The 22,388-nt window shown below is 51.7% G+C and overlaps 7 protein-coding genes across 7 annotated transcripts; 5 read left to right on the forward strand and 2 right to left on the reverse strand.

The window, feature by feature from the left end:
• Positions 1 to 112: 112 nt before the first annotated feature.
• JN550_007361 (uncharacterized protein) lies at positions 113 to 687 on the forward strand (the record flags this gene model as incomplete). Its single annotated transcript, XM_049319202.1, has 3 exons — positions 113 to 185; positions 258 to 337; positions 412 to 687. 3 exons carry the CDS (start codon positions 113 to 115, stop codon positions 685 to 687), a joined length of 429 nt encoding a protein of 142 aa, XP_049170643.1.
• A 536-nt stretch (positions 688 to 1,223) lies between these two features.
• JN550_007362 (uncharacterized protein) lies at positions 1,224 to 2,638 on the forward strand (the record flags this gene model as incomplete). Its single annotated transcript, XM_049319205.1, has 2 exons — positions 1,224 to 1,290; positions 1,419 to 2,638. 2 exons carry the CDS (start codon positions 1,224 to 1,226, stop codon positions 2,636 to 2,638), a joined length of 1,287 nt encoding a protein of 428 aa, XP_049170644.1.
• Positions 2,639 to 3,044: 406 nt separating this feature from the next.
• Positions 3,045 to 5,917, reverse strand: JN550_007363 (uncharacterized protein; the record flags this gene model as incomplete). The annotated part of the gene is made up of 5 exons (XM_049319206.1): positions 3,045 to 3,148; positions 3,219 to 4,902; positions 5,067 to 5,381; positions 5,448 to 5,562; positions 5,721 to 5,917. 5 exons carry the CDS (start codon positions 5,915 to 5,917, stop codon positions 3,045 to 3,047), a joined length of 2,415 nt encoding a protein of 804 aa, XP_049170645.1.
• A 3,848-nt stretch (positions 5,918 to 9,765) lies between these two features.
• On the forward strand, positions 9,766 to 12,039 carry JN550_007364 (uncharacterized protein; the record flags this gene model as incomplete). The annotated part of the gene is made up of 2 exons (XM_049319207.1): positions 9,766 to 9,902; positions 9,963 to 12,039. 2 exons carry the CDS (start codon positions 9,766 to 9,768, stop codon positions 12,037 to 12,039), a joined length of 2,214 nt encoding a protein of 737 aa, XP_049170646.1.
• Positions 12,040 to 15,256: 3,217 nt separating this feature from the next.
• Positions 15,257 to 17,492, forward strand: JN550_007365 (uncharacterized protein; the record flags this gene model as incomplete). The annotated part of the gene is made up of 5 exons (XM_049319208.1): positions 15,257 to 15,314; positions 15,362 to 15,499; positions 15,549 to 15,697; positions 15,747 to 16,013; positions 16,062 to 17,492. The coding sequence occupies 5 exons, from the start codon at positions 15,257 to 15,259 to the stop codon at positions 17,490 to 17,492; spliced, it is 2,043 nt and encodes a 680-aa protein (XP_049170647.1).
• A 210-nt stretch (positions 17,493 to 17,702) lies between these two features.
• On the reverse strand, positions 17,703 to 19,105 carry JN550_007366 (uncharacterized protein; the record flags this gene model as incomplete). Its single annotated transcript, XM_049319209.1, has 6 exons — positions 17,703 to 17,793; positions 17,852 to 18,025; positions 18,080 to 18,142; positions 18,232 to 18,371; positions 18,457 to 18,604; positions 18,837 to 19,105. The coding sequence occupies 6 exons, from the start codon at positions 19,103 to 19,105 to the stop codon at positions 17,703 to 17,705; spliced, it is 885 nt and encodes a 294-aa protein (XP_049170648.1).
• Positions 19,106 to 19,674: 569 nt separating this feature from the next.
• Positions 19,675 to 21,805, forward strand: JN550_007367 (uncharacterized protein; the record flags this gene model as incomplete). The annotated part of the gene is made up of 11 exons (XM_049319210.1): positions 19,675 to 19,818; positions 19,869 to 19,928; positions 19,983 to 20,022; positions 20,083 to 20,142; positions 20,198 to 20,309; positions 20,376 to 20,635; positions 20,695 to 21,104; positions 21,168 to 21,281; positions 21,332 to 21,416; positions 21,478 to 21,582; positions 21,636 to 21,805. 11 exons carry the CDS (start codon positions 19,675 to 19,677, stop codon positions 21,803 to 21,805), a joined length of 1,560 nt encoding a protein of 519 aa, XP_049170649.1.
• Positions 21,806 to 22,388: the final 583 nt, after the last annotated feature.

Consider the following 22,388-nt stretch of genomic DNA (forward strand, 5'->3'; position numbering starts at 1 on the left):
GTGTCCGCATTTCCGCCCGCCAGTCCCTTTTCTTGCCAACTCTGCTGCGTCTTCAGCATCACAACACCACACGGACTACACCGCTCGGCCTCTCCCTCCCATACCAGCGAAGATGGGAGCCAAGGTTCCCCGCAACTTCCGCCTGCTGGAAGAGCTCGAGAAGGGCGAGAAGGGCCTGGGTGCCGGTAGGTCGCTCCATATGGCCGCGGTATGCTTTGTAGAACCATGAAAGTCGACGCTAACATGCGTTTTCGCAGAGGCCTGCAGTTATGGCTTGGACAACCCCGAGGATCTCCTGATGTCGGACTGGAATGGCACCATCCTTGGACCCCCTCATGTAAGTCGTGCTGGCCGGTGTGACAGCGCAGCATCCTTCGCAAAGACGGCAAGATGCTAATCGCAAGGGTATAGAGCGTCCACGAGAATCGTATTTACTCGGTCAAGATGCACTGCGGCGACCAGTACCCCGACAAGCCCCCCACGATCCAGTTCGTGAGCATGGTCAACCTACCCTGCGTCAACCAGCGAAACGGCGTCGTCGACCCATCGCAACTGCCCTGCCTGGCCAGCTGGAAGCGCGAGAACACCATGGAGACGATTCTGATCGAGCTGCGGAGATACATGGCCAGCAGCCAGTGCAAGAAGCTGCCCCAGCCTCCAGAAGGCTCCGTCTACCCTGGCCAGTGAGAAGGACACCATCTGGGTCTCTGATAGGAAAATTCTGGAGCCCCAGGGGAACGCGGGCCTTACTTACATCATCACTACGACGACACGAATGGTAAACGACCATCAAGCAAACCCTGGAGCAATGAAACCCCCGCCGATCCGTTGTTGGGTGGGCTGGCGCAAACGGATGGGGCAGTGGGCATAGTGTCTGGAGTATACATACATAAAGGGAAGAGGTGCTGGGCGGGCTATGCAGACAAACAAACATGCAACAACACCCCAAACAGTCGCCGTGCCTAGTCTTTTATCTATACTGGCGGCTGTCACGCACAAGCAAACATCTCGATTTCTTTTTGTCCCTCTACCTCCCATCCTATGGGTTGCGCCCAAATGTGCGCCTGTTGAACTGGTGATGGAAATGCGCCCCACGTGACCATAATACCGTGGGCGGAAGCATTCCGCACGCCCATTCCTCAAGCATCAACATTTCTTCCAAGATCCGGTTCACGTCCTGAACCAGCCTGAGCTGTGATCAGCAACCTCTAATTCTCCTCCCAATGCCGTACGAATGGAGGTCAAGTAGCTTCTTCATCCCTGCGCAGAACTCGCGCCACCGCACAGCATGTAAATCTCCCCAGCCAGCGTGCACTCCCTCTCTCGTCCGCGCGAAAGCTTGAGAGCTTGAGAGCTCTCATGCTCTCATGAGCTGCCTGGCAACCTCTAGCCCTGGACACTGACGCCTACCTCCTTAGGTCTTGCGCTCTACCGAGCCCTCCTCACCCTCTCTCCGAAGGTACCCCTTCCGCCGGACCTCGCGACAGCATGGCCCGGCCCGCGTAATCCCATCGCCCACGTGGTCCGGCGCTCCTTCGCCCGCAACCTGACCGACACGAGCCCGCGCCTGGTGTTTCCAGCCCTGGCGGCCGGGTACCGCATGCTCGACACGCTGAGCCGCGCCCGCGACCCTGCGACCCCCGAGCACGCGTCCGTACTTGGCTTCTTGCGCGCCCGCCTGGCCAAGCGCAAGCACATTCTCGAGATGAAGGCCCTGAAGTCGCCCAAGCCGGCACCGCGGCCGAGCAGCGCGCCGAACGCGTCCTCGGTGCCCCTGCTGGTCCGCACGACGCCTGAGCCCACGCGCGAGAACCCAAATCCCAAGCACAGCTACGCCGCCGCCGCACGCCCCCGGCCCCGCGACCAGCTGCCGCCCGGCGCCAAGCGCAAGATCCCCGTCTTGGATATGGCGGCCGACTTCCCGATTCTGCGCCTGAACAAGCCGCAGCCGGCCGAGCTGAGCCGCGTGCTGACGCAGAGGATCCGCCGCCGCGTGGGCCACTTCACCGATGTCGAGGCCTTCACCGACGAGAGCCTGCCCGAGTGCGAGGAGGAGGATGCCTGGGAGCAGCACGTCATGGATCTGCTGGACGCCGAGGTGCTGGGACCTAGCCTCAAGGCGGGGCGTGTCGTGGGCGACGGAGCGGCCCTCGCGCGCGCCGCGGACGAGGTAGAGGCCTGGGTCGGCTCAGAGGGTGCCACCCAGCCCACTTACGCGCACTCCCTCCGTGTCCACGGCATCCGGTGGACGATGGACTGGCTGACCCGGGAGCGCGAGGACGCCGTGGCCCGGGCCGACGCTATGCGCAAGATCATCGCGGACGAGACGGCGCTGGCCGCGCGGGAGCGGGAGCAGGACCGCGCCGGCCGCCGCGCCCGCTGGGAGGCGCGCATGCGCGCGGAGCACGGCGACGGCTGGGCCGAGGTGGTCGCGGAGGAGAAGCGGGCGCGGGATCTTCGCCGCCAGCAATGGCTGGCCGAGCGGAAGGCCGCCCGTGAGGCCGAATTCGAGCGGCGCAGGCAGGCGGAGGCGGAGAAAAGACAAACAACACGCGGAGGCAAGAGACAGGAGCGTAGCGCTGGAAATCCCAAGGGACGAACTGCGGACGGCGCGACGGCGAAGCGGGCGTCCTCCTGATATACCAGGTACGTCAATGCGCCTTCGAGTTGTTCCCGAGGCGTACGTGGATATGTGAAAATATGTGGATAATCGACCGCTATGTCACTGGAGATAAACTAGACATTCCCATATAACATAACTTATACTACATTCGAAAGCAACATGCTCAAGTCTTCAACCCAGTTGAACAAGATTGGTTTTGGCATGTTCAGTTACGGCACTCAGGGTAGTTGTTTGATGAATCTATATAATTAGCCGTATATCAGTACTTTGTACACAATGAAATGGAATGCACCTGGCAATATAGCTGGTTAGAACCGCCCTCCTAAAAATCTACAGCCCCTTGCGCCATGCCTATTGGCCATGCAATTTCCCATCCCATTGATCACATAAACTCCAGCAGGGTCATGACGCCAACGCTCTTTCAAATAGCGTTGGCATCAACCACGCTAGCCCAGAAAGCCAGGTCGACGTCTTTCGGTCTGAACCCGGGTGTTCTCCCGAGACACGTTGCCTTGGATATTAATTCTGTACGTCGGTTAGTCTCGTGCTCTTCGAGGACGACATGCCTGGGCGGGACATGAATCTCGAAACTCACCAGCAATAAACTTCTCAACATCGATCCTCCACGCCCTCTTCCGCGGTACATAAGACTGCGCTTGAGGCAGCCCCTGAAACTGTGACACTGGAGGCTGTAGGAAGTGTTGTTGCTGCTGCTGCTGCTGTTGGTGCTGTTGTTGCTGTTGATCGCTCGCGGCATAGGCTAGGAGTGAGGGGTCGGACAAGGCCCCAGTGACGCTGCTGTCGAATGCGGACACACCTGGTGTACCTCTTACGGTGGTGTACCCTTGCGGTAGAAAATCGGGGGAGCAATGGTGTTGAGAGGTCCACGATTCCTCTGGGGCACTTGAAGTGACTGTGACGTTGTCTCCTTGTGAGCCGGGGCTCGAGTTGCTAGTTGAAGTAACTACGGTCGAGCTAGTACGAAGCGTCCTAGGTATTGAGTCAAGACCAACGTTTGCGGCCGCAGTATAAGCTGTGCCCGAATTTGATGACATCGGCGCCTGCATGCCGGACTGGTGGTTGTTTGGTGGCGGTGGAGGAGGTGGGGGGGCCGCGAACGTTCCCTCGTCCATTTCGACTACACAATGGTCTACCAATGGAGGGATGTTCACTCCATTATGAAGCAGGTAGAACTCTACCTCATCCGCATCCCAGAAGACACCATCGAAGCCGGGAAGGTTGATTTGTCCCCCCAGACCAACAAGCGAATCTCGGATTTTGTTAGTCCGGAGGTCGAAAGGTCCAATCGAAAAGGGTGCAGAGTCCTTCGGCCGTCCTGACCTAGGGCTCATGTGGCCTCCGTGGCTGGAAGACGAGTCCATTGATGCAGTCCTCAGATCCGTCGGCCCCATATGTGAAAAATGCGTTCCGTTGCCTCCAAGGCTTTGGAACGGATACTTCGGATTATAGAGACTTTCCTGCGCAGTGACGCCGGCACATGCCAGGGTGCGCTCCTTGATCTGTTCATAGGTTTCGAACAGCCGCGCAAAGCCGAATACCCGCATCATTCTGTCAGGGGGTGGGTGCTCCATGGAAATTAAGCTTGCTGCACATTGAAGTGCGGTGCGCTGTAACCTCCGGCCGAATGTAAGTTCTTGAGAAGCGTAGGTGCGTGGGTTGGGTAACGAATTAAAAGGCGACGGGACTGATGTCCAAGGCATGAAGAGATGAGCTTGGGAAAATGTCATGTTGGGTGCGAAGCTCGCATTCTGGGGTGTTGGCTGGGCTATAATCTCATATCCTGCATGAACCCCCGGGTGAGCTGGCGCGACATTGGATATGGGATGGTGAAAGTGGTTATTGGTTTCTACTGCTGGTTCATGACTGACCATGACTCCAGCCCAGAGCTGTTGTGAGGGTGGTTGTTGTTGTTGTGCTGGTGAAGGCAGTGCGATGTCGGGAGGCGATGCACCACTGCTCTTCCGTTTAACCAGCTTTGATCCCTGGCTCGTACCGTCTGAAGAGTCTCCATCAGATTTGATTAGAGTCTCACCAGACTGTTTGGCCAGTGCCTCGAGCGTCGCAAGTCGCTCACCAAACTCAGGGGCCTTCTCGAGGAGACCATTGCGAGTGGCGAAATCGAAAAGGTCCCGGTACGCTTGGCTCATCTGATCGTTTACTTCTTTGAGTCCGTCAACCTTCTTTTCCAAATCGCTGATTGCACTCTCCTTTCGGTTGCGGTACGCCCTCTGCGCCAACCGGATCTGAGTTCGCCGTCGCTATAGTTATGTTAGATCAGCTTCAACGACGACCGTCACGAACCCTCGGAGGATCTATGGCGTGGCCGCCCACCAACTCAACGTCGAAGCATGTAACGCCAACTCGTCGCCCTTTCTACTAACATCTTGAAAGAGTGCTATCGAATGCAGAGGAAAACACTAACCTCTTGAGGTGTCGCATCCGTCGGGTTCAGCCTCGGACGGCCCCTGGCCCGCTTCTTTTCTTCCTCGGGCTCATCCTTCTCGGGGTCAGAAACCGTCCTTGGCCTCTTCTTGGTGTCAAGGTGGTGATCCGAAGAATGAAGGTGCTTCTGCGATCCGCCGGCGCGGGCCCGAGAATTATGGCGACCATCTTCATACTGAGCGGCGCTCAGAATGGCCAGATCGGAATGCATGACACGCATTGGTGTGCCACGTCGTGATCCGGGGAGGAAATACCACAACAAGCTCCTATGAGCGTCGTTATCCTGACCAGTGACCTGCAGAGACCGTGGTACCGAAACGGTCGGTGCATGGGGTAGATATCACAGTCCCGCGAGTCGAACCCTTCCGGTTCCGCGGCGTCCCGTGCGTGGAGTCGCGGCGCCTGTGGGCTCCTCCGGCGCTGGGAGGGTACGACCCGCCGTGCTGGGAAAGCCGGGGAACTCAATGTACACAGGGCTGGAGGATGCCGTGTGCACAGTATACGGCACCACGATGAGCACGCACGTCGTTTCTCCGGGCGCCTGTACGTGACGGCAGGCAGGACAGGATGGCAATGCCCTTTGCTAAGCAGGCCGTTGACGAAGGGCGTGGTTAAAGTTTATTAGTTCCATTACTAATGGGGGCACGTCTGAGGCCGTGGGTGACGGGCGGCTAGAGTCGCCTGGGCAAATGGGTAGGTGCCCATGGTGCCCCAGTGCTGCTGCTGAAGAGTGCCGGAGTGGGCGCTGCCTTGGCGCAGCGACCTAACCAGGGTCGGGTAGTGCTGCCATCCTAGCATCCGCCAGGCCCGCAGCTCGCTGGCTGGGAGCATGGTCTGCATGGGGGCCGGGTCGCTGAGCGGCGACAGGGATCGAGCTTCCGCGGCCCTCCTGTCGATCTGGCCCGGGACCAGGGCTGCTGCTCATCAAGCTCGTGCATCTATGGCGACAGCCCAGAGAAGGGTCTGGGTGCCCATGGCCACGGCATGGCACGTGGTATGTGTTGCCGAGCACTTCTGCCCATGAGTTTAGCACTCACAGAGTCGCGATGAAAAACAGCTTGTTGTGTGGCTCCGTCGAGTCGCTGGGCCACGGCACATTGTGCCGGTGCCAAAAGAAAGTAGACTGCAAGTTTAGCGCCACGAGGGTCTGTCAAAAAGCATTGTATCCTGGGAGATTGCAAAAGTACTCCCAAGACTTGGCAGGCTGGCGACATTCTGTCGTGTTGTTCAAATGGCTCGGCTGAGACTGCGATGGCCGGCAGTCCATCTAGACCACAAGTTTCTCGTCTTGTAGCTATTATAAGTACCACACCGCGTTCGGCCCACAATCTCCTCTGTTGTGGTCTACCAACGTCAGGCTGTCTGACTATCATCCTTCCGGCGACCGGGTAGCTAGTCTCTCTTATGCTACGCACTGTCATGGCAGGTCTCGCCGATATTCCGACAGCAATCCGTCGTCGAGCTAATATGCAGGCTGTTGGCGAACCGTTGGATATTTTTAGAGGATTAAGCAGCGGGGCATATGTTTATCGGCAACCGTACATTCTCAACATATAATATCTAGGTTGACTCTAATTCAGCAACTTACCTTATGTCCACGGCAAGATGGCTGTACTCCACGACCGCATTACTGTCGCATGCTCAGTTGCGTAAAATACCCAGCCGCTGATTATTAGCAGAGCATGACGTAATAAGAATAATATGTGCAGCACAGCCTTCTTGGGTTTGGAAGCATTTGTCGTGTATTGCACACACTCTCCTCCTCCAGCTGCACCCTATCGGTCTCACCCGTCAAGACGTGAAGGAAATACGTTTGCTCTTATGATCCGGGATACGAAATGTCACCGTTTCTCTCTTCGCCGGATTATGGAGACTTCAGCGTAGTAGTCGACTTGGATACTATCGATACCCCAGGTACAGTAGCTCATCATTCAGTTGGTGGGCAGCAAGAACCGCAGACGGCTAATATCAACCGGCAACCCCTCGACCATGGAGGTCTTAGTCCTAGTCGTTCTTCCTCTTCAGTCTCCATTATCAGCCAGAACACAGCAAGCGATATTAAAGAGGCGCCTCAAGAGACTCACAAACATTCCCAAAGCATCATTAGCATTCGATGCTCTTCCTTGTAACAATAAAGAGGTTGCAGATGATAATGTCGGTTGCCCCCCGCTACTCTGAAGGGGTACACGACGAAGTCTATCTATGTCTCTCATTGGGCAAATTTCATGGTTGTGGTCATCCTTGTTCTCTTGTGTTGGGCTATTGGGCCACAGAGACGAAAGAATCTGGATCGTATCTCGTGGATCCAGATTGCACTGCCCAAATCATTGGTCTGCTCGAGAGGGTTTTCTGTATAAACCTCCAGGTTTCACGAATCCTATCTTTCACACAGGCAAAGGCTCTCGACCTTGCATGGAAAACAATACTCGGACAAGGCGGACGTTTACTCCATGGTTGGGTCCTTTACGAGATCGCGGCGAGTTGTCTCACCCTAATTATGGAGATCTTCGCGATACCGTACGAGTTTCAGATAAACATCCTCTTCGCGAAAATCTCGCTCCCATCTCTCTGGTATTCGTCGAAGTTACTGAGCTGCACATCAACACTTCGCCCTGGTCTCACTGCTACTTTCCTGATATTTGCCATCGCCTACACGCTCCTTTTCCCGGCGGTTTGGAGTGCTGCCACTGGTTATCTCAGTCTAACTCTCTCACCTTATCGGATGCCGGATCAATCTTATCCGACTATAGAGGCTCAGAATCTAAGGCTATGCTACGTAGTTGATGATCGTCGGCTTATTGGGAATGCTGAGTCTATGATTACTGAGGGAACCAGTTTCGGGGAGTTATTCAACGTCTGGGATGGGCGCTCACAGTCCGGATCGTTAGGGAGCCAAGATTACGGGCCCTTCTAACATATATGCCTGTACATCAAGCGCAGTTCCTAGGTTGCCTTAAACGAATAGTTAATCAGTTGGCAGATACATTCACCAAATCTATAACCAACAGCTTCTATACAAATATCAATTATGGAGGAGCGTAGTCCTACTTAGACAACTCGACGCTGAACATACTGGCACACCAAAATTTGAAACTTCCCTTAGAAGCTGACACTATACTATACGTTACTGTCAATGGTTTCCGCATGGTTTCGGGGGGAGAGTTCATTTACATAATGAAGATAACGCCCGCAGTTGGTGCAGAAGTGGACGGCATGTCGTTGGCTCGGGCACACCTTGAGCTGGACCGGAATATGTCTTGGGACCCAGGGTGATAGTCAAAGGGGTTGTGAGGTTAGGTATAATCAGAAGTCCAAACGTAGGTTTCAATTCATTAAGAGACTTAATCTTGTCCCCTTTCATGGAAGAGGGACAAGATGGAATTATATAGCGGACACTGTTCGGTGTCTCACCGGACCTTCTGTAAACCTAATGCACTGCCGTGACAGTGATCTGGAGACGTCTTGTGGACGACAATTCCGTACGACTCCAGTATATGGCTGAACGACACCGTCATCACGGTTGACGCATCGTTCGCCAGTTTCCCTCACAAATGTTCTAAAGTCATGTCACTCAGTGGCCTCAAGTGCCGTATCTGTTACGATGGTGCATCTCTAGAGCAGGACTGGCGAAGAACCGAAAATATGACCTGCACCAGCAAATCTGGCTATGTATGGGGCTTCGCAGGTATGATAGCCATTACCGGACTTTACCTAGAAATATTTTAGATCATCGGCTACTTTGGCTTGTGGCTCGACTCCCATATCCATAGCACACTGCTGAAAGCCAATCGCAGTGGTGCCGGCACTGCGAGGAACATTATCGATGTTGGTACTTCCATACCACTGGATTTGGGTACTACAACGGGAAATTACTCAAGAAGGAGAGCTTTAAAAGGCCCTGGCCTCATGCGCTCCTGTCGGATACGCCATAGAAGAAAATGGCGGGTTAATATCTATAAAATCAGAAATGTCAAGCAACGTGGGAGACATGACAAAGATCGCAGAGAACGACAATTGGAGGGTGCAAAATTTCCCGATAAATACCTGCATTTTATATGGAGATACTTATCGTATAGCCGGACCCTTCTTCGACTTGCTTGACAGGATATCCAACCCGCCCACAACAGTGATAGACTGCATGTACACGAAATCGACTCCAGAGTATCCGCTTCAAGTAGTAGGATACACATTAGCGTGAGATCCGAATTTACCCCGCTACAGGCACCCTGTTGGGGCCGAGTTGTCGGTTACAGTCCGTACTGTACTACTGAGATGATGAAATGATTCCAGTAATTCCACGTTCGACGTGGGTAATCGTGAGAGATTTGCATGCGAATATCGATAACTATAGCAATATGAGGCCCCTCCACATCAGCTTCTTATTCTGGTTTTGGAACCAACCTAGGCGCCGCTCGGCGCATTCATAGCTGTTAGAGCTGTACCTGGTCACGGCCTGTATCTTTGAACCAACCGCGAGCTCAGCCGCAATCTCACGCCGATCGCACATGGGCGGTGCACCACACCTTTGGAGGGTAGAATTCAAATTTGAGATTTCCTCCTCCGCTCTGACACCAAACACTGCGCAACGACCATGTGTTGATCTGATACTGCACACTACGGGATGGCGATGATGCGTGGGCCATTTCAACGGTAATTAGAGCTACCCCCAAGCTACCGCAATGGGTGACGCCGTGAACGGTTGGCAAACCGTCCTGCCCACCACGCGGGTCGACCGACTCGAACGGGTGCAGCGAGAGACCGTTGAGCGTCAAGCCTTGGACTCGTGGGCAAAGCTGGATGGCGACTGGTCTGGCTAGTGCGTAACTCCAATCCGATCTTCTCTGTTTTGACCTCGCAACTCACTTATACTTTACAGTGGAAAGCACACAACCGAATATGCCCAAGCGAAGAAGCTGCACAGCAAGCTAAGGGCAGCCGTCATACAACCCCTAGGCCGCGGCGGCCAAGGCGAAGTCGAAAAGTTAAAGTACACCCACAAGAACAGATCGGTCGAGCTAGCCAGGAAACGACTCCGGGGCGTGATTGAGGAGTTAAGGGAAGAGGCAGACATTCTGGAGCAATTGTGCCATGACCACATTGTGAGGTTGATTGGGACGTATGGCTACCACCCGAAAGAGCTTTACCTGCTGTTGTGGCCAGCGGCGACTCGCGATTTGGCCGACCTTCTGAAAGACCTTGACGATCTTCGGTTCGACGGGGGAGACCGTGAGGACATTCTAGAAAGGCTGCAAGACCTGGACTTGACCAACACGGCTGCCATTGACAACGTCTACGCTATCACCAACCCCAGCCGCGACAGCAGTGATCATTGCCCTCTGAGCTACTTGCAGCGCATAATGGGTTGCCTGACCGACGCTATTGGTTATTGCCATGACCAGAACATTCGGCACCTAGATCTTAAACCGGAAAATATCCTCGTTAGTCCCGGACGAGTTCATCTTGCAGATTTCGGCATATCCAGAGACGTGTCAGACCAAGAACAGACGAACACATTCCTTGAGATTGGTACCAAGAAATGGTTCGCGCCTGAGCGATTTCCCAGCGATCAGGGCTGGTCGATGCAGGCAGCTGACGTATACTCACTGGGTTTGATATTCCTGAACATCAGTGCAATCATCTATGGCGCACGGCAAGCTCATCTATTCGACATACTGAAGCAGGTCGACTGGCAGATCAAGCTCCGTCAATTAGATGCATATCTTGAAGACTTACAGAAGCTTGCTCTTGCTACCCAAGAGTTTGCCGACGACAAAGCAAATACGTTTGCGCCTAAACATGTCGTCGGGCTCATTCGGTGTATGACATCGCTGGATAAGTCAAAACGTCCCGATACTGCCAAAGTCAATGCAGAACTTGTCCGTCTTGGTGGACTCGAACAAATCTACCACAACAGCTGCTGCAAGCGTCCAGCCAGGGTCCTGGTACAGCTACTGGACAGAGAATATGCCCAGGCTTCCATGGAGCGTGATCGCCTAGCAGAGGAGAATGAGCGTATCGGCAGACAGCTTCAAGTCTACAAAGATCGAGACGACATGTATGACTTGCGAATCCGAAATGAACGAGAGAAGCATGCCAAAGACCGCGAGAGACTGTTAAAACAATTAGAGGAAGAGCAGAAGCACCGCAGGCAGCTAGAAGCTCAGCTTTGGGGCCCAGAGCAGCATCGCCGGCACCGCTCAAGCGTCACGGCCCCGGAGCGAAGTGCTAGTGGCGGCCTCATGATGAAGACCACTAGGCAGCCGGCCAAATCACCGTCACAGCAACCCAGCAAGCCAGTGACCACGCCTTCGGTCAATAATCCCCCCTTGCTAAGATCACCCACATCCAACACTGGCAAAGGACCTACGTCGGATCTTCGAAAGTCTACAGACTCCTTGGCCGGCAGTGGTCTGCTCCGTACCAGTACTTCTGCGTCTCGGCTACCACAACCCGTCAAACCATCAACGCCGATAAGATCTAGCACTCCAAGTACTCCGCGGGATACCAATCTCACCGATACGACAACAACCAGCATAGCCTCATCCCTGTTCAGCCGAAGTAGTCGACGCACCACGGGGAGTGGCCTCTCACCAAACCCCAGTCCAAGCTCTTCCAATATTCTAGCTCGGCCTGATGCCCAGCCTGATGGATCCGCTGCCCCAGATGCCACTGCCAAATTGCCTCCACTATCTTCATACTTTCCAAGAGGCTTGGAGGCCCCTCGCCATGTGGTCAATGCAGAATCTGAGGCGGGGTCCGTTGGCACTGATCTTGCCGAGCTCGACCTGCTCCATGATAATCAGAGTCAGGCAGGAACAGATGCCTCTGACCTTCCAGGGCCAACAAGAGTCCCATCTCTGCCAGTAGACAAAAGCTGGGCGGCTATTGCCGGAGATCGGAGGGGTTTAGCTAACATGATCAGCGCTGTCACGAGCAAGAAGAAAAAGACTTGATAAAATCTGGGGAGATACTCGAATGCATGGCAACCGGAACTTACGCGAAACCACAGCTACGATTAATGACATAATTGAGATACCATTTGCATATTGTGTTTTCGTATCATGCGCCGTAAGACATTTGCCACTTTCCTAGTTGGTCGTAAAGCCCGCATTTGGAATCATCAACCCCTCCTGATAGTGTCCCTGCCTACTGACAATGTTATCTCCCTTCGGGCGAGTGTTCTATCGAAAAGCCTTTGGTCCCGTGTTCCAGCGCCATCACTTTTGGCACCTGCCAATGAACTGTGAACCAATCGCGAAGAAGTCATGTATGTTGCTACATTCGCTGCAACACAGTATGGATGAACTCTCAGATGAATCTACAGACTGTCGCTCTTTATCGGGAACAGCAATTACCGTTGTTGGAGTCGGAGATGAGTGATGCACTCGAATGCTCAAGACGTCGACGTCAGAGGCACTGCTGGCTTCCCTGCTTATACATCCGTAAGTGTCATCTCGAAGTGTGTGTCGATTCTTACGGAAGACGATCAATTTCCATGCTGGCTCTACTTCGCGACATAATCATCAAGATGATGAGGGCTCTAAGACTTTGGTATGTTTCCCTTCTGGGTTGACAAGGCGAGACTATTATTTAGGTCTACAATTGTTTTGGGTTCATCTAATGTATCCCGGTGGAACGCATTTGGATAGCCTGTAATCAACTCGGCCGCCTACCGTCGCGGACAGCCCTACGGACTTCGTTGACGAAGCAATGCCGCAATCCAGTTGTCTGATCCGTTATGTTCTCTGCCCTACAATTATTCTCACACCGGTTTAAACTTTATGATATATCACCTTACGGTGGCACGTGCAATTTCTCACGACAACTTAAATTTAATCGATCCTGCCAGCGGCTAGTCGAAATAATGTTGCACAGAGCCTGATACCACGCACAACAGCTGATTGGGCAGCCCCTATTGATTCAAGCAGTTTTTCACACCATGGAGCACAAATTCCGAAGATTATTTCTTTTTGTTTAGTCAACAATCTTACATGCTGTGTCCATACCCATGTCTAGGGACCTGTATGGAAGAGAGACAGTAAGACTCTTCGAGGAACCGCCCTACCGAGACTCGAGTGCGAAACACAAACCACAACCGGGGTCTTTGGCAAGTTTTACCGTCGGCGAAGAATGGATGGTAACAGATACTCGCAACAGCCTGGTACACATATTAAAAGCTTGCAATAAGGTGAAACTCGCGTTTATACAGAATTGTACCAATAACCAGGCGTCCCAAACAATCAGTAATCATGCATATGTGTAGCTTTATATAGTCTCTCATTCGAACAGATTTCCAGCCACTGTTGAATCATTTTACACCATTTTGAAATCATTCCAAGTTTAAGCCATCAGTTTCGTGCGTGCTGGTGTAAGTGAAACCCCAGACCAGGTTACTGGCACACTTCATAATCTTGTGCATGTACAAAAAATGATTTTCAGGGACCGGATTTACGGCTGGCGGATGCACTATGGATGCGTGAATAAATGCGAGGAACTATCAGTTAGCTCAAATGAGCCAAAGTTGGACTCTTTTCCTCATTGCAGAACGCTTGCTCAATTACTCTCTCGGCACATTCCGTAGGTGCCATATGCTAGGATTTCATCGAGGTCCCTCGCCACAGCCATAGCAGGTCTAGGACTTTCTATCCGGCTACCAGACTCGAAGGTACATAGGAAATCATACGCCAGCTACGCGATGCTAAGACTAACCGCCGCTGCACGTCTACTTTCAATTTGCATCGGGGAGATGCCAAGCTCAGGGTGAAGTTGTCTTGGCGAACTGGACATGCAAGTGATGCATCCAGCCATCTGGTCTGAATACCGTGAAATCTTCATTTGGCATCACTAAATGATGGCGGGAAAATACACTCTATCATTTCATGAAATTCTTGTGAGACTATCAGCTTCCGATCATCTATAGTGACGGGGTAGGCGGTGGCTAGCTCAGAATGTAGTCTTGATATTCTTCGGTCTCAGTATGATCGAGGGAACCTCAAGCGTCTCTCTTCAGCGCAGCATCTCAGCATTAAATTGCAACATTAGGCGAGCAATTGTTTCTTGAGCATATAATTGGAGGGTCCGCTAAAGCAGGGAGGCGCATTGTCTCTCCCCACTCGTCCGCCTGTACTTCGTGCATGTCCAATGTTCCTAGTATCCAATGCTCATGTTAAAAAGTCCTGTGGCAGAATTATCGGACTTGCCGAGATCTTTGAAGGACACTAAATATGATTCTTCAACACGATTGAAAACAGCGTACTGGGCTAATACCGAATAGTTCAGCCTGTCGGCGAAAAGCAAAATCTGGTGGCTTCAGTCCCATTTCGGCGTATGGCACCGGTAACTATGGAGACATTCTGTCTGCCAAAGACTGTACTTCACGGTTGCCCTGTCTAGGAATGTTACTCAGAAGGCAGCGTAGTGTTGTCCAAGAGCTCATCGCGACAGTCCCGGCGCCTAGAATGTGTGCTATCGCGGTCACTGCCCACACAAAGGCACCGCATTTCCTGAACACGTCTTTACAAGAGCAAGAACAACGAATCTGAGTCATACAAGAAGCCTCAAACCGCCCGCTAAAGTAACTGGGCCAGGCTTTTTGTGACGTTCCAGCCCTACCAGGCTGATGTAGTCTAACGGCTCAGCTGATGCAAGTTCAGCCTAGTCACATTTGGCTGAACACTAGTTGCAAATCACCGGGCACTGGGAACGAGTCCTCACATCTGCTCACAAGCCACGGCTGCTGAAACTTTGCGCAGGTCACTGCATGATTACGGACCAGGAATTCTGTTCCCCTCCGGGCAAATGATCACCGAATTTCAATTGGTAGATTACTTAGCTGGATAGACCGCTCTCCCCAATCACGCATATGTGGCTGAGTACTCGTGCTTACGCCACGACCCAAACTATAATGTATTGGCTGAAACGGTAAGCCAAGCTCATTTCTTTCACTTCAGCACTCCGACGATTCTAAAATGTCAAGGGATGCAAGGGATGCCTGGAGGGCGGTGTGAGCTGAGCTGAACATATAGTCTTGAAATATATATTTTGACGCGTTACCCATAGTCAATGTCTAGGCCTGTGTGCGAGGTTTAGAGCAGTCTGCTTGTTTGCTCAGATTTTTCTCACTGGGCCAGTTCTTATTCACCTCCAAAGTTACTTCAGAAACACTGTAAAATGTCAGACGGAACTACCGGTCCAGTGATTATCAATGGCATCAAAGCCGATAACCCCGGTACGTGGTAAGGCCACATTTGAAGTTGACCGTCTAACAGCTCAAAGCCAAACCTCCGGTCCGTATGGAGGTACGCGACATGATCAAAACTCAACCCGATCAATGGAACCTCTACCTTCTAGGATTGGAAAGGTTTCAGAAGTCTGTTGCTGAGAACATGCCCCTTTCCTACTTTCAGATTGCTGGTAGGCCACTGCCGACAACCTTTGGAGCCATCCCACTCACTTTCGATAGGCATCCATGGTCTACCATACGTCAAGTGGCCCAACCAGAATTGGAATAAGATGACTCAAGTCAGCGGCAGGACAGAATTTGGAGGGTTCTGCACCCACAGCTCCATTCTGTTCCTTCCCTGGCACCGGCCGTATCTCGCTTTGTTTGAGGTTAGCCTAGCAATGCCGTGATCTCCGATAATGAGCTGACAGCTAGCAGGCTGAACTTTATAAGCATGTGAATGCCATTGCCAATGAGTTTGGCGATAACGAGAGAAAGGCAGATTACGTGAAGGCCGCTAAGACGTTTCGCATGCCATATTGGGATTGGGCACGACCTGATCTCTCGATCTTCCCCCCTCAAGCAGGGCCTCGAGCAGATAACCAGGTCGTGAAACCCAAGAGGCCACAAAAGGCTGCGATCAGCCCCAATCCCCTGGCCGCTTATCAGTTCCGTGAATCTGCTAGCAACTCCAACATCAACTGGGTAAGATGAGAGACCAATATCGAACTTCAAGTATGCTAATAAGCATAGTTCCCTGATGTCAATGCGACTGTGAGATACCCTGCTCAGACATCCGATACACCCGATGAAGTCAGTATGAAGCAGGATTTGACTGCTTTCTTTGAAGGAACGGACCAGAACCCAAAGGGACGGAACTTGACCGAGCGTGTTCTCTTCATCCTCCAATCTTACAACAATTTCGGCGCTGCATCGAGCAACCGTTTCAACAGCCAGTCTATCACTCCTGGCTTCGAGGAATGGGGGAGCATTGAGGATATTCACAATGCAATCCATACCTATACCGGCGGCAATGGGCAAATGTCTTCACCACCGGTATCCTCCTTTGATCCCATCTTCTGGCTTCACCATACCAACATCGACCGGCTCTTTGCCATCTGGCAGGCATGCCACGACGACCCGAAGGTATCAAGCACATACGTGACACCAAAACGTGCTAGCAACAGTACATTCTCAATGAGGGCGGGATCCACCGAGAACATAACGACACCATTGACGCCATTCGCACAGTCCGGAACCAAGGACAAACAGAACTTCTGGACGTCTGAAGGTGCGAGATACACGAAGTCTTTTGGATACGTCTACCCTGAAACCCAGGACTGGCTATTTCCAACACGAGAAGCTGTTCTTGCAGAACTCAACCGGTTATATCAGAGAGCCTCACTGGCCAACATCTTGAGTAGTACTGGGGTTGACCTCAAAAACTCTATTGAACAGCTACGGGCTCGTGCTGTGTCTCACTTGAAAGTCGAGAACAAGGCCGAAAGCAACTTAGTGTCTACCCAAGCTATCAATCTAGCTGCCGTGCCACCCGTACAGGCACCCTTGGAGATTGAGAGCCAGGTCGCGGAAGTAAAGGTTCCGGAGGACCGCAGCATCAACAAATTGGCAGACAACAACAAATATCTGGAATGGCTTGTCAACATCAAGGCCTTGAAAGCTGAGCTTGGAGGTAACTACGTGGTCCATGTGTTCCTGGGAGACCCCGACGATTCAGCCCCAATTCTCTATGTCACTAACCACAGTCATGTTGGTGCATTCTCCACATTTGGACAGGGCGAGAACACCGCATGCCAGAACTGTCAGGATGGGCATGCAGAAGGCCTGCAAATCACTGGCCAGATTCCTCTCACTCTAGCGTTGGTCGAACGGTATCTGGCAGGTCTTGTTGATGATCTTTCTCCTAGCAGCATCATCCCTTACCTGCAGAAGAACCTTCACTGGCGAGTCACCCTGCCTGGTGGCGAGCGCCGTTCCAGAGGCGAAGTGAATGATCTCCTGGTCAGTGTCGTAACCAACGAGGTGACGATCCCTGATAGTCCGAACGGTCTTCCACAGTACTCGGACCAGGTAATTCCACGTCCAGAGGCTACCACAAACCGTGAAGGAGGAGCTCGAGGGAATGGTACGGGATACATTGGCGGACAGGTTACATCTCCTTAGTCTATCATCACGCGCTCCTTAACCTATATCCCATAAATATTAACATCTCATTTGGAACACCAATACTACCTGGACATGATTGGCAGGAAGTATTTGTGAAATTTTTATCTGGCTGCTAGTGGTGCCCAAGCTTCAGTAGCTTCGTCTAATTTCCAGTTATTGGTCCTTTATTTGGAACTTTAAAATACGGTCCTTGCGCTGAAAGCTGGTTCAAAGCCTGTACGAAATCTCATTCATTGTTGCAGCCTGCTTGCTCATACCCGCAAGTAGCAGGGCGAGATCTCTCCCCGCCATGGCGAATCTGAAGTCAAATTGTAAGAAATGATGTGTTAACTAGACATAGAAATGTGTACACCTACCGTATCGATGGATGTTTCTTGACGAAGTTCTCTAGCAAGTCGGGGCGCGGTTCTAGTCCGCCGAGGCCGACAAAGACTTTTTGTCCGTCGACAGACGCCTTTTCAGCGGCTGCTGCCACTCTCGCAACCAGAGAGTGAAACAGCTCAGAATCGTATTCGCCTGGAATCCCGAATCTGGTCAGGTCAGTCAATTGAATATGTGCACCAATGGATAAAGATTATGCATACTCCATACAAAGGTCAGCACAGCCAATAAGCAGCGCATCAATTCCTGGAACAGCTGCGATTGCCCTGCATGTATGTGAGCTATGGCTGGTCACACGCAATGATGATATGAATCGCCGGTGAGATTGGTAAGTGAATATGGAGTCCAGACTCACTCAACGTTCTCAACCCCCTCTTGGGTCTCAATCATAGGCATTATCATCACTTCATCATTGACAACTTCTCCAATGGCAGCGTAACTTAGATTTGTTGTGTATTGAGTCATAGCAGTGACCATTGTCACAGATCTGTGCCCCTGTGTCTTGTTAGTCCAGGTTTCTTCATCATGAACCCTGAAAGGTTCTAGCCTCAACAAGATAGAATTGACTAAATATACTCACGAGCGGAGGGAATTTCGAAGCATTAACACACATCTGGGCTTGCTCAATATTATTGACGTGCGGCACGATGATGGCTTGTGCTGCTGAATCGAGGCATCGCGAAATCCACTCTTGGGAACACGTAGGCACAACCACCATAGGTGTTATTCTGCTTCTAGTCAGAAATCTGCAACTCGATGAACGTTCAGGTTCAACTTTATCCTCAGAGCGCCTGATAGCTGAGGTGGGTATAACCTAGCCTAGACCCCCACCCGATGGAACGCAGTAATACGTGTGCTATTTGATCACATGCCTCCACGAGCCAGAAGTCCAGGCTGAAAGGAAGTACTTTGCTGAAGCTCGCCAAACTCAAGGAACTCAAAGATATCCAGGACACTCACCCAACATTGAGGCAGGATACTGCGACATCTTTCATGGTCTCGATGCTCATGGCCATATGCTCGAGATTCATCAGGACCGCAGAATATCCAGCGCGCTTAGCTACCAAGGGCATTTCTGTGGAGAATGCAATGCGCATGCCAAACGAGTGTGCAAGCTTGTTGTCGCGCATCAGTTGCTTTACCAGATTCGGCCGACATATTTCGCGAGCCAGCGCAAGTTGCTCCGGAGGCACTGCTGCTCTTTCAATGGGCGTGGTGTTTGGTGACATGGTCTGTGGCGTTGAAGAATGATTGATAGTGAAGTTGTTTCCCTCTGAGAATGCGTATGGCAATACCTAGAGAAGAGTACTGGTTTGCTATCGAACCCTTGTATAGGCGTCAGTTCGGGGTCCTGCCGCCGTTACTTGTATAGGCGTCAGTTCGGGGTCCTGCCGCCGTTAGCGTCCCGCCAGCCAATTCTACTATAGATTGGCTATCGTACCTAACGGTGGGGCCGCTACGCCTTGGCAACAGCTAATCAACGTGCAGACCGACCTCCCGAAGCGCCCGCCTATCTTCCTATCATCGGCGCCGAGCCCGAAAACAGTCGTTCCACACGCTCGCACTCTGGCTACGCGACGTAATGCGGAGAGATGTGGGCCGATAGCGAAAGATGTATTGCCGAAACTGGGTATTCTGCACCGGATTCCACACCCCGTGGTTATCAAAAACTCGAGGTGAGCCAAAGGGGCTGCGACGGTCAAAAAGGATTGATGTGCCGCTACATTCTTGCGCATTTGGATTGAGCCTTCGCAAGTTCTGGTCAGGTTAGATCAGTATTCCAACGTGGTGCCCGATAATGTCATCCAGCAAGGCGGAAGATGCTCAGCAGATGGGGGTCGCAGGAGTCGATTCGAACTACACACCACCAGGGAAACTCTCCTGGGGGAAGAAGGTCCTCTATCACCTTTGGGATGCAGACCAGCATTTAAAGAGTCCCCAGGTATGCCACGAGCGGGATCCAAGTGTTTGCTTTGCACTCACACAAGACAGGAGCGAGCTCTCGTCAGGAAGCTGGATTTCGGCATTTTGATATGTGCAACTCTGGGATGGGTAGGTCATGACCAACAACCGTCTCATGCCACACCAAAGCTAACCGTTATGTAGTGGATGAAGTATATTGACCAATCCAACATTGCCAATGCATGTGAGTTTACACCTCTGGTGGGCAGTTTTCTTGTAAGCCACGAGGCTAATAGGAGAACAGACGTTTCAGGAATGAAGGAAGACCTGAATCTCGAGGCCAATGAATACACTTACATGCTGAGTTAGCATATTGCGACCTCTACGTGTATCGAACACTGTTACTAATGATATAGAAGTGTGCTACACGATTGCATTTGCCATCATGCAAATCCCGGCCAACGCCATCGCACTCAAGATCCGGCCGCGCGTATGCCTGGTTATCTGCGAGATAGGATGGACAATCTTCACGTGAGACGCTCATAGATGAGTTCTTTGAAGCGATGAACCGTAAACTGACACGTGTATCTCGCGCAGATTCGCTCAGGCAGCTGCCAGAAACAGCAACGATATGTACGCCTTCCGCTTCATGGTCGGCTTGTTCGAGTCGGGCTTTAGTCCAATCATTATTTTCCTACTAGGTTCGTGGTATAACAAGTCCGAACTGGCGAAAAGAATAGCTATTTGGCATATCACGGGATTCTTCGGTTCAGCGACCTCAGGCTTTTTAGCTGCTGGTATACACGCATCCCTCAACGGACATCTGGGCTTGGCAGGATGGAGATGGCTCTACATCAGTAAGACATAATACCCTGCTACAGATCTGAGATAGAGCATTGATGTAATATCCTAATAGTCTGTGGCTGTATGTCGTTACCCGTTGCCATCTCGGTCTGGTTTTTACTCCCCGACTATCCACACAACACTAAAGCGTGGTACATAACCGAAGAAGACAAGCTTATCGCCATGCGCCGATCAGCGAACATTGGAAAGAAGGAGATCACTGGACGGATGGACTTTGCACTCGCCAAGCGTATGTTCGGAAATTGGCGATGGTGGACACTATGCTTGATGTACATCTTCTACGGCAACAGTTGTCAAGCCAACCAGTACTTCTCGGTGTACCTTAAGTCGGCTGGCTATTCCGTTACATTGCGAAACGTAATCCCCGCGTGTGCTAATCTCGTTACGATGGTTACGGACTTCTCTTATGGCATGATGTCGGATATGTTCAGGAATCGCGCCTATTGGATGGTCGGACCACTGGTAAGCTATGCGACCTTTTGCCGCAAAGCATATCCCCAACATTGCTGAAATTTGAGATCTTAGATGTGCACAACCGTTATCGGATCCGCTATCCTGACCGCCTGGCCGGAAGCAGATGCACCCAAGATCGCTGCTTACTTCCTATGTGCCTCAGGTTATGTCACAGCTGTAGCATGGGTAATTCTTCCGATGTCCTGGCCATCTTCGGCGTGTTGACGTAATTACAGACCTGGGCGAATGAAATCAATAACGGTAACGCAGAGGAGCGGGCTCTGACGGTTTCAAGTATGAATGGTTTATTTTACGCCACAAGTAAGCGACCTCCAGAAGATTGCATTGCGATGGGAATGTTGACCATTTGGCTCGTTGACAGACTCCTTTCTCCCAATTTTGATCTTCCCGCAAACCACTGCACCACGTTATGGGAAGGGTTTCCCGTCCATCTTGTCTTTTGCTCTAATCGCTGTTGCACTTGTCTGTAAGTATCGAACATTTTCTCCAGAAATGAATGAGACTAACGGTATCCTCAAGTGTTGACAGACTTCCTGCATAAGCGTCAATTGAAGCAAGAGCAAGTATTGCAGGCTGAACTTCCACCGTCTGAGATCTCACAGTCACCTGAGGTTGAGCACAATAAGGAAATGGAAAACAAACTTGCTAGCTCCATTGAACCCGTTCGAGGTTCAGTTGCCATTATGTAGTGCATCCTAGGAATATAGGTGGATCAAAGTTTGAAAACCGAACTCTTGCATAGATGCATAGTGCAAGGTTACAGGCTGTGATAACGTGGAATATTCAGGCAAAATTGAGTTTGTGCGAATTGAAGTTGCTACTGTCGATGAGGACCATGTGCTGTAAGAAGAATCATTGTCCTGATCCTGTAAGCTGCAGTAAATGCACAGGAGATTGAGGCCTGACAACTATTGATAGGCATGCCAACTGACGTCACTGCAGCTGAACTGCGGTAGGTTTCTTGTGGAGCACCGTCTAGATACATCATAGGGGGCTTGGGGTCACAATACCGGACTGGCCAAAGCATACACTATGAGACAGCTACTTGGCCTTTGTAGGAATCTAGTATCGACTGAGTGTTACGCCATACAAGTTGTCTAGTATAACTTCTTGTGAATAACTCCTATCAGGCGTCACAGATTTCAAGACCTGCACGATTCTCAGGAGTGCCGACCACGATTAGTGCAAAAGATTAGAGGGGCACGGCTGGCAACATGGACACTGGGGACTCAATCTAGCACAAGTACGTATTGCTTATTGATCGCCATGATT

This window comes from Neoarthrinium moseri (assembly GCF_022829205.1).
Source record: "Neoarthrinium moseri strain CBS 164.80 chromosome Unknown scaffold28_Wmoseri_CBS_16480, whole genome shotgun sequence".
Taxonomy (NCBI): Eukaryota; Fungi; Ascomycota; class Sordariomycetes; order Amphisphaeriales; family Apiosporaceae; genus Neoarthrinium; species Neoarthrinium moseri.